This window comes from Carassius auratus, unplaced genomic scaffold (assembly GCF_003368295.1).
Source record: "Carassius auratus strain Wakin unplaced genomic scaffold, ASM336829v1 scaf_tig00026729, whole genome shotgun sequence".
Lineage (NCBI taxonomy): Eukaryota > Metazoa > Chordata > Actinopteri > Cypriniformes > Cyprinidae > Carassius > Carassius auratus.
In genome coordinates this window covers 146,159-157,554 of record NW_020525545.1, presented here as the reverse complement: position 1 = coordinate 157,554, position 11,396 = coordinate 146,159, and the positions used below count along the sequence as shown (strand labels likewise).

The window sequence follows — 11,396 nt, the reverse complement described above, 5'->3', positions numbered from 1 at the left end:
GATATAAAAGATGACAAGTCATTGTCCAAATTCTTTAATTTAGAACAGCTTGCATTTCCATACACCTGAGGTACTCCAACATGAAAAAGAGTATACATCTGCTCAAACCGTGACGCGAAGCTAAGCACTTTTCCACGTCAAGAACAGTTTCTATAAATATGAGCGCTGGCGTGGATTTCAGCATAACACACTCTCAGATCAAATCTGTGTGTACACACACTTTATAAAAGAGGCCCTAATAGACTTCCGTGTTTCTCTGTAGACTCACCTGCAGCTTCATTCTCTCTTTCTCTTCTAGTTTCTTTATGTCCTCCTCTCTTTCTCTGACTCTGTCCATCATCATCTTCATTCTGTCTTTCTCTTCTTCATGTTTCTTCATCTCTTCCTCTCTTTCTCTGTTCATTCTGCCTTTCTCAGCTTCATGTTTCTTCATCTCTTCTTCTCTTTCTCTGTTCATTCTCTCTTTCTCCTCTTCATGTTTCTTCATCTCTTCTTCTCTTTTTCTGTTCATTCTCTCTTTTTCCTCTTCATGTTTCTTCGTCTCTTCTTCTCGTTCTCTGTTCATTCTATCTTTCTCTTCTTCATGTTTCTTCATCTCTTCCTCTCTTTCTCTGTTCAGTTTCTCCATCTCTTGCTCTCTTTCTCTCTTCAGTTTCTCCATCTCCTCCTCTCTTTCTCTGTTCAGTTTCTCCACCTCCTGCTCTCTTTCTCTGTTCAGTTTCTCCATCTCTTGCTCTCTTTCTCTGTTCAGTTTCTCCATCTCTTGCTCTCTTTCTCTGTTCAGTTTCTCCATCTCTTGCTCTCTTTCTCTGTTCAGTTTCTCAATCTCCTCCTCTCTTTCTCGGACTCTGTCCATTAGGATCTTGATCTGTAGTTCTTGTTTCTCTCTCTCCATCTCTCTGAACATCTTACATGAGTAGAAACTCGCTCCGTTCTCTTTCAGCATGTCGTCTATCTTCTGCAGTAGATCAGTCACCTGTGTTCGGTCTTCAGGCTGATTATTATTGAACACATGATATCTGTTTCCACACGCTTCGATCAGCTTCATCAGAGGAGATCCAGGTTTTCCCAAACACTGGTCGATGGTCTTCTTCTTCAGAAAGTCTCCTCGGGTGAAGAGCACCATGGTGAACATTAATGAGTTTTCACCGAAGGTCTCTTGGATGATCTTCACTGATGTTTCTTCTTCTTTAGTGAATCGTTCCAGTGGAACCAGTAAGAGAAACACATGTGGTCCAGGCAGGAACATGGAGACACAGTGAGTGATTTCTCTCTGGATCTCCTCATTACTGAGTTCAGTATCAAACAGTCCTGGAGTGTCGATCACAGTGACACGTCGACCGTTGATTTCACATGATTCTCTCTGACTCTCTTTAGTAATAGATTTGAGTTCTTGAGATGTTTGTGCTGTAAATGCTTTTCTTCCTAAGATTGTGTTTCCAGTTGCACTTTTCCCAACTCCAGTTTTTCCCAGCAGTACAATCCTCAGATCATCTGTGTTTTCTTTTGAAACTAAAATTGTAAAAAACAAAACAAAACAAAAAAACACACACACACATGGCAAAAAGTTAATATATATATATATATATATATATAATAAAATTCCAACTTTAAATTGTTGTGTTTCTTTCATTTTGCATAGGTATGTAGTGTTATGTCAACATCTTAAATTAACACTATAAAAGCCTCGTAACTTTTCCTCGTAACTTGGCTTTTAAACTCCTGCATTGTGTGGTAACTTAAACCAAAAAAAGATAATTCACAATGTCCATATATGTGCTTGGAGGTATGGTCCAGGTCTCTGTGCCATTCGGTTGCAGTAAAAGCTTATATGGGTTGATATTTTGTAGAGTTGTTCCGATTCCGATACTAGTATCGGAAATATCTCCGATACCACAACAAATTCTGGCATCGGCATCGGCGAGTACATGAACCCATATACCGATCCGATACCATTTTCTTAAAAAATACCTAGTTATGACCGCAAGCTTTGCCTAACTGCTGCACGGTTCTTCTTCGCTGCTCAAAATGCATTGAAAACACAGGAAGTTGTGCTGTGTTGCCACAAGCAACCCCTGTTTAGAGCAGCGAAGAAGAAATGAAAACGCGTTAGCAGCCCTGATCTATATATGACTGGATCACTCATCACATTCTAAACTGCCAAAAGACAGTGAAGCCGCTTCTATATTATAGATCAGTGGTTAGCAGTATGTCTCTGTAGTACCGGTAGTTACAGACTCTCAAGTATATTCAGTACCGGCAGCTGCGTTCAGTCGCTTCCGTGTAAGTCAAAGCGCAGGGCTCCAGACAGTAGCCGAATATATACTAGTGTCTGTGAATATTAAACTGCAAAATACTATTTAAATATTACTCCCGCAAAATCTACATCTCTGTGGGTGACTGGCACAGATGCGCGAGAGCTCGCTGTTTTGTAGTCTCTGCTGTGTGTCATGAGGACACGAACGCATAAACCGTCACTTCATGAGAATTTACCGTTTCATTTGAGAATACTGTCATATCATAAACACAGACATTCAAAGATCTTCATGGCAGCCCATTAAAATAAATGTTTGGTTTACATGAGTAAATTGACAATATATAAAGCTACTGTTGTAGCCTACAGTAATAATAATACGTCTCTATAATAATAATAATTATGCCTAGATGGTTGCTTGTTTTTTACTTGTTTTGTTGTAAAGAGATTATCTGATTAATAGATCTTTTTTTATATTCCTAGACTTATTTGTTGCAGTTTTTTTATACAGTTATATTGTAAAACTTAAATACCTTTTTTAGTTTGCGGTGTTAGATTTTTGGCTGCATTTGAAGTTCTTTTTTGCATATGAAAATAAATAATACTGTCAAATTCATGTTAGATAATAAAAATACTGTAATAAATACAGTAGTTCACCATGTATTTGTTCATGTTTTATTGAGGGATCTGTCTGAAGCACACCATAAAAAGAATTCTAGCAATTTACACAGGGCTAGTAGTATATACAGCTGTATATACAGATACACACCCAGGTATCGGATCAGTACTCGGTATCGGCCGATACCCTGAGCCCAGGTATCGGAATCGGTATCGGGAAGAGAAAAAGGGTATCGGAACATCTCTAATATTTTGGATGCCTGAGAGCTTCTCCAAATACAGCTGTTTTATTTCTGTAAAGTCCCTTTTCTTTTGCCTAATCTTTTTGCATTGCTTTACTTTTTTCCTTGTCTTTCTTTTATTTGTAGACCCATCTCTGTTTTGCCGAAGTAATAAATAAATATGCAAAAATTAAAGCACTCTGGAATGTTGCGCCTCTGGCACAGAGACCTGGACCATACCTCCAAGCACATATATGGACATTGTGAATTATCTTTTTTTGGTTTAAGTTACTACACAATGCAGGAGTTTAAAAGCCACAAGTCTTTGGAAAGTTACGAGGCTTTCTGCTGTGGCTGGGTCTATCTACAAGCCTCCAAGTGGTGAAAACAGCGTTGTACTGGCCAAAGTAAGTTTCTTCACATGCGCTTTAGTGTGTTGTAATTACATTGCATTTAGCAGACACTTATTGACCAAAATGACAAAGTAATTAACTGTGACTCTTTCGTAAACACTAGATTGTAACGAGATGTTCAATGTACACAAACGTTTCCAACATGTTTTGATGGAGGCTAAAGCTATGTAAGTTTAGGTAACGTTATTTAGTTGTAATTTGATTTTAGCCCAATGACACATATTGTACCAGTTTTTTTTTTTTTGTGGTGGGTGTTGGGGGCTGCAAAGTGGACAAGCCAGTTCTGCGTTAGCTAGGGTAGTTAAATGTGTGACTGCAAGATGTAAATGTCCTGGTTAGATTAAAGCCATTAACAGCGTGAATGCAAGGTGTATGAGATTCAGATGAGGCTGCAGACTGATGCTGTGTCCATTTCAGTAACCTAAAAAACTGTATTCCATTTTTCCTATGTTTCCCATTTCCCTTGCAGTTTTTAATGCAGCAGTGACATCCAGGCATGGTAAAACAGTGTGGAATTGCGATAAGCTCTTCTACTACCGAGTTAACAACAGACGTAAACAATCATGTTTTGCCGCCGGTATCCTGCCAACATGGTGATATCGAGGACAGGGGCTCTTTACTGTGAGGACAACTCCTCACTCTCAATAGGTATACTGATAGTTTACTACTTAAATACTTTGTACACTTTGAAGTATAGTCTCATTAATCATTTTATGATCTAATTTTATACTGTAAGTATACTCATACGTTTTCTTTAAGTGAACTTTACATCATACTTTAAGTATACTACTATGTCCCTATTTAGGTTTTAATTTGAAAATATTTTGTCATATGAAAAAAAATAATAATAAAAAATAAAATGAGTGATTTTTAAACTTTTAGAATGATTTAAAATTTACTCATATAAAGTGAATTTAAAAACACTTAGAAACAGAAAATTATTTTACGTAAAAAAACGTAAAATAGAAAAGTTGAGTTTAAAGTCTAGATTTAAATGCGACCAGTTATTTAGCACATCTGATATCTTCTGGAAGTTGATTCCAACTGCGGGCGATATAGAAACTAAATGAGGAATCTGTGGTCTGTTAGGTTTATATTCAGTGAGCATATCTGCAATATATACTGATTTATATACTGACTTATACATGATTAAAAGTACTTCTCAATCCTAAATGTAACTGAAAGCCAGTGTAAGGACCTGAGGACTGGTGTCATATGCTCAGATTTTCTGGTTCTAGTCAGAATCCTGGCAGCAGCGTTCTGGATGAGCTGCAGCTGTCTAATGGTCTTTTTGGGAAGTCCACCCTGCTGCTGATGAAGGCATGAACAAGTTTCTCCAAGACTTGACTGGAAACAAAACATCTAATTCTTGAAATGTTTTTTAAATAATAGTATGCTGATTTAGTTACTGCGTTGACATGACTAATGAAACTAAGGTCTGTCTCTAGAATCACACCAAGATTCCTGACTTGATTTTTAATTGTTTGACCCCTAGAGTCAAGGTATGCATTCCCCTTGAAAACATCATCTTTGTTTCCAGACTTCAGTTTTTTCCTTGTTTAACTGAAGAAAGTTCTGGCACATCCATCTATTAATTTCATCAGTGCATTGGCAAAGGGAATCAATGGGGCTGTAGTCATTTAAAGATAAGGCTAGGTAAATCTGGGTATCATCGGCATAGCTGTGATAGCCAATTTGGTTATTTTTGGACTTAGTGGAAGCATTTACAGGCTAAACAAGAGCGGTGCAAGAATTGACCCTTGTGGGACTCTGCATGTCATGGACATCCACTTAGACTTGTGCTCTCCTAGACTCACATAATAGCCTCTCCCTTCTAAGAATGACCTAAACCATTTGAGTACCATCCGAGAAAGCCCAACCCAGTTTTCCAGTCTCTCTTGTAGTATGTTATGATCGACAGTGTCAAACGCAGCACTTAGCAATACCAGCACCGATATTTTGCCAGAATCACAATTTAAGCAAATATCATTTATTATCTTAATGAGTGCTGTCTCTGTGCTGTGCTGTGATGCGGTCGAAAACCAGACTGAAAATTGTCCAGGTATCCATTTAAGTTTACATATTTGTTCAGCTGATTAAAAACTAACTTTTCTATAATTTTGCCTATAAAAGGAAGATTAGATATGGGTCTAAAATTGCTCAAAATGGTGTTATCAAGATTGCTCTTTTTCAGGAAGGGCTTAACAACTGCAGTTTTCAGGGAGTTTGGAAATGTCCCAGAAAGAAGTGAGGCATTCACCATCTGCTTTTTAACAGTCTTCCAGAATTTTGCTATCAATTGCTTCAAAAATAGACATAGTATCTTTTTGATATTGTGGCTGAATCTGTCTGACCTCTGCATTACTTGAGGATGTCCAAATCGCCTTCCTGACATTGATGATCTTCTCAGAAAAGAAGGAAGCTGTCAGGGATCTGGCAAGCCCGGTCTCCACCAATCACCAACGCTCACAATCCCCTGATTATTAACCAGCCACACCTGCCACCTGCCAAGAATCCACAATCACCTCCTCCTGACAGAATTTCATTTGCCATTTCATGGAAATTTTTGGACGTCCGGTGGGGATTCTTCAGTCATCGATCAGCTTTTAAATCTGCAATGGGGAAAAAGGACCGTTTCAGAGTATTCCATTGAGTTTCACACTTTGGCCGCAGCAAGTGGATGGAATGAAAAGGCCCTACTCACTGTATATTGACATGGACTAATTACCGGACTCCGACTCCAGCTCACCATATATGATGACAATCTGGGATTGGAAAAACTCATGCAGCAAGCTCTTCGGGTTCACCTAAGGTCACAGTCTTGCTAACGAGAAGCACACGCAGTGGATAATGTTCCTCGCCAAAACGTACCTGAGAAAACTCCTAGGCCACCCGCAGTAAAGATGCAAGTAGATTCCCAACAATTATCTCCAGAGGAACGAAATCATCGTAGAGAACAAAGATTGTGACTGTTCTGCGGGAAAGGACACCATTTCATACGCACCTGTCCATCTCGTCCTCCACGGTTAGTGGTGAGTTCGGTCCTTCCTCAATCTTCTATTTCAATCCCACTAACATCTATGTGAATTTGAAGTTTAGAGGTCTCAATGTCGAGGCTCCTGCCATTGTTGACTCCGGATCAGCTGGAAATTTCATTTCAGGGAAATTTGTTAAAACTCATCGGCTTCAAAAGACTAGAACCTCCACACCCTATTCCATCTACGCAGTCACAAGAGAAGGAATCAATAAGGAGTTCGTAACATCTCAGACTGCACCAATTACTCTCAGTGTTGAACCTGAACACCAAGAATTATTCTTCCTAGGGTACACAATCTACAAGGAAGGGGTGAAGATGGATGATGGGAAGACTCGAGCCATTACATTGTGGCCAACACCCAATACCATCAAGGAGTTACAAAGGTTTTTGGGTTTCGCTAACTTCTACTGCAGATTTATTAACCAATACAGTATGATTACCTCGCTCTTAAAAGGGAAACCAAAATTCTCTAATGGACCCGCAAAGCGGAAAAAGCCTTCCAAACTCTGAAGGAAGCATTTACCACAGCACCCCTGCTTCAACATCCAGATCCTGAGAAAAAATTCATAGTTGAGGTGGACGCCTCCACAACGGGCGTCGGCGCCATCCTGTCCCAATATTCAGAGAATATAGCTAAGCCTATACCCTGTGCCTTTTTCTCCAGGAAGCTGTCTCCTGTGGAGAGAAACTACGATATAGGCAACTGAGCACTCCTGGCAGTAAAACTTAGTGGAGTGGAGACACTGGCTGTAGGGGGACCGACAACCGTTTCTTGTGCTGACGGATCATAAGAACCTCCAATATCTAAAGGATGCCAAGAGACTCAACCCTCGTCACGCTAGGTGGGCTTTATTCTTCACCAGATCGCTTAGTCTCGTCTCCACGCCCTGGAGGGAACCCCTGAGGAGCCAGAGCCCATCTTACCCACCAAGCTGTTTGTTAATCCTATTCAATGGGACTTCAATGAAATGCTTTGCGAGCAAGCTCAGCAGCAGCCCATTCCACCCGCATGCCCACCTGGTAAGGTTTTTGTATCCGAGGATCATCGCAAGGCTCTAATCTCCCAGGTACATTCCTCAGTGGGAACAGGTCACCCCGGTGTTAATAAAACTCTTTCTACTTTGCAGCGCAAGTACTGGTGGCCAAGAATGATCGAGGACATCCAAGAGTTCATCCGGGGATGTGTTCTCTGTGTCATGACTAAAGATCCACAACAGCTACCCACAGGAAAGTTCCCTTACCTATTCCACAGCGTCCTTGGTCTCACATTGGGGTAGATTTTGTCACTGACCACCCTGTTTCTGATGACAGGAACATGTATCTTAGTAGCCATTGACAGATTTTCCAAGGCTTGCAAACTAATCCCATTATGAGCTCTTCCCAAAGCCTTTGAGACTACTGAACACCTTTTCGAATGTGTTTCGGAACTTTGGAATCCCAGAAGACCTCGTGTCTGATTGAGGACACCAATTAATTTCCCAGGTATGGCGACATTCTTCTCATTACTCAATGTTACTGTCAGTCTCACTTCAGGCTATATTCCTCAGGCAAATGGACAAACTGAATGCAAAATACAAGACATCAGTTGCTTCTTACGGACATTTTGCCATCAGAACCAAAATCTTTGGAACCGTTACCTCATCTGGGCCGAGTACGCTCATCATGCACTCTTTCAATCATCCACTATCCTAACCCGTTTCAATGTATCCTAGGTTATCAGCCTCCACTGTTTACCTGGTCAGGTGAGCCCTCAGAAGTCCTTGCTGTTAATACTTGGTTCGAAAACCGTGAGAGGGTTTGGGACCAGGCCCACCAGCATCTCCAACAGGCCGTGAATCGTCACCAGAGAAACCCACATACCAACTTGGCCAGCTGGTGTGGCTCTTCACCTGAGACATCCACTTGAGACAACCCTGCAGACAGCTCAGCCCTAAGTACATTGAACCTTTTTCCATTGAACGACAAATTAACCCTGTCACGTATCGTCTACGCCTACCTGCTCAATATCGGATACACCCTACCTTTCATGTTTCCCTGCTAAAACCCCATCACACTCCTGTTTCTGTTCCTTCCCCGTTGCCACCCATTGACGCTGAACCCATCTACACTGTGCGAGAAATACGTGGTGGGCGACTGGAGTATCTGGTTGACTGGGAGGACTATGGACCAGAGGAAAGATGTTGGGTACCTCATCAAGATATCCTCGACCCCAACCTGCACATAGACTTTCATACTCCGCATCCCGAAAAACCTGCTCCATGACCCAGAGGCAGACCCCCTCAGCGTCAGAGAGTTAGGTCCACTGGCCTGGACCCTGGAGAGGGGGTGGTGTCAGAGATCTGGCAAGCCCAGTCTCCACCAATCACAAACGCTCACAATCCCCTGATTATAAACCAGCCACACCTGCCCCGCATCACAGAGCCAAACAATGACACTATAAAAGCACTCACCCGTACCACAGTTTCCCGTAAAGCCTCCAACAGGAACAATGTCCTAGAAGTTGTCTCCTAAGCTCCTGCAAGCCAGACGTAACGTATACTCCCCTACTAAACTGTTTCCTTGTTCTGCTGTTCCCAGAACCGCGGATCTCCGTGGAACGTCAAGTGATTCGACAGTCGATGTAGTCTCCTGTGATTATCCCAAGCTGGTACTGTCTTTGGCTTCTAAGAAGGAAGAGAACATTACCGAGCGATCAGTGACTGTGGCTTTGACATCCATGCTCGGAGCGGACTCATCTGTGATATCCCGATCCATGTGATTACCATAGACCCTGAAGTTTAAGAACAGAGTTTCATCGTGTAATCAAAGAACTGAAAATTCACAGAGCACTTGTACCTTTTAAAATAAACACTGTTCTGAATTCACCAACCATCTGTGTTCCGAGGCCATCCTGACAGAAGCAAACTCATTGCATTTGCTGTCTGAGAGCATTTCACTGGGAATCTGACTTGGGGGGGTTTGTCAGTCTCTCAGCAGTGGAAAAAAGAGTGTTACTTAAGATACTGTTTATAAGGTTTGAGGATAAATTTTGTCTAACTGTGGCTAGTTTGACATTAAAAGCATGAAGGCTGTCTTTATAGATGCTATAGTGAATTTCAAGTTTTGTCTTCCGTCACATCCGCTCGCCTTTTCTACATTGTCTTTTCATAGTCTGAACTGCTGTTGATATTCTCCATACTGATTTCTGTCTGTTTGTTTTCTTACTGACTATTATTGGAGCAATATCATCAATAACATTCTTCACTTTTGAGTTGAAGGAATCAAGGAGAATATCAGAGTCTGCAGAAATGCTTGGTGTTAAAGATATAGCCTCCATAAGTAGTTCACTTTTGTTCTTGTTAATGCATCTGCTTCTGACAGTGACAAATCTAGATTCAGTGGTAGCAGAGATCAATATATAAAAGAAAATACAGAAGTGATCAGATAGTGCTATGTCCTTAATAACAATGGATGAAATGTTTAGACCCCTATTGATGATTAGATCCAGAGTGTGTCCACTTTTGTGTTTGGGTCCATGCACGTGCTGAATCAGGTCAAACGTGTTTAGAATCGTTATTATTTCTTTTGAAGTTTTGTTTTCTGCATTATCTATGTAAATATGAAAATCCCCTGCAATAGCAAAACAGTCAAACTCTGAGGAAATATTTGATAACATTTCTGTGACCTCTTCAACAAAGACTGGAGAGTGTTTCGGAGGCCTGTAAATAATAATAAACAGAATGCGTGGAGCACCTTTCAGAACAATCCCTAGATATTCAAAAGAGAAGTACTGACCAAATGACACTTGCTTGCATTGATAGACATCTTTAAATAGAGCAGCTACACCTCCACCTCTCCTAACAGTCCTGCAGACACTCATGAAATTAAAGTTTGGAGGGGCTGCTTCATTTTTGCACTGCAGCTGTCTTATAGCCATGTTTAGTTTAGAAAATTAAAATCCAGATTGTTTGTGGTTATAAAGTCATTGATTAAAAATGATTTATTTTTTAGTGAGTGAATGTTTAAAGATGCTAACTTGATGGCAGTGCTTTGTGTCTTTAAATCAATCTTAGTTTGATGCATAATAGGCCGCAGATTAGATGAGTTTGCCCTTCAGTTTAAGAAGGCCTTAGACTTTCTAGCACATGATAAAACTGAAATAGAGAAAGCTACAGGCACACTGGGTTCCTGCTTGTTCTATAAACATTTGTGTATGTTGCTGCTATTATAGCAGGTATCTGACACAAGCCACATATGCACCGCAGGTTAGACACGATCATACAGCCTGGATGGCTCGAGACACGGTGGAGGACCCCACTCGAGCCCCACCATCTCGGCGACCCAGGAAAGCAAAGCTGTCATCTCTTGATCTGACTCAGGCTTTGCCACCATCCCAGAGGGTGGCAGCGCGGACAAATCTTCATCAGAGAGCTCTCCCTCCGATGCTGAGATCAACATCTGGTCGGGGGTAATTCTCAAACCACCCACGCTACTGCCGGAAGTGGTTCTCGTCTGTTTGGCCACCAGAACCAGCCCCAGATCATGACAGCGGCAACGGGACTCTGCCTCCTGAAAGTAGCAGAGTCTGGTTCGCATTTCCCGCAGTGGGAACATGACTCATCCACGAAGGCCACCTCCGCATGCTCGATGCCCAGACACGTGAGGCATTGATCGAGACATCACCCGTTGCCAGGTAATGACCACACCCAGAAACGCACGGGTGAAACTGCATCCTTATAAGGATGATCTGTCATCTTTACAAAGACGCAACCGTGAAGCTCCTTTAGAGAAATTTGCTCTTTATGAAACACTCTTTTAGTGCTGAGGTGGCTTGGCAACTGGCAACACGACAGGGGTAGTGCAGCCTGAAGTGT

At 41.5% G+C, this 11,396-nt stretch overlaps 1 protein-coding gene across 1 annotated transcript; it reads right to left on the bottom strand.

Moving 5' to 3' along the window:
• Positions 1 to 634: 634 nt before the first annotated feature.
• Positions 635 to 8,803, bottom strand: LOC113078835 (GTPase IMAP family member 4-like; the record flags this gene model as incomplete). The annotated part of the gene is made up of 4 exons (XM_026251149.1): positions 8,565 to 8,803; positions 8,404 to 8,473; positions 6,004 to 6,037; positions 635 to 1,512 (listed from the first exon to the last, which is right to left on the bottom strand). Coding segments are annotated over exons 1-4 (1,221 nt in total), but the record flags the coding sequence as incomplete, so codon positions are not given.
• Between the last annotated feature and the right edge of the window lie 2,593 nt (positions 8,804 to 11,396).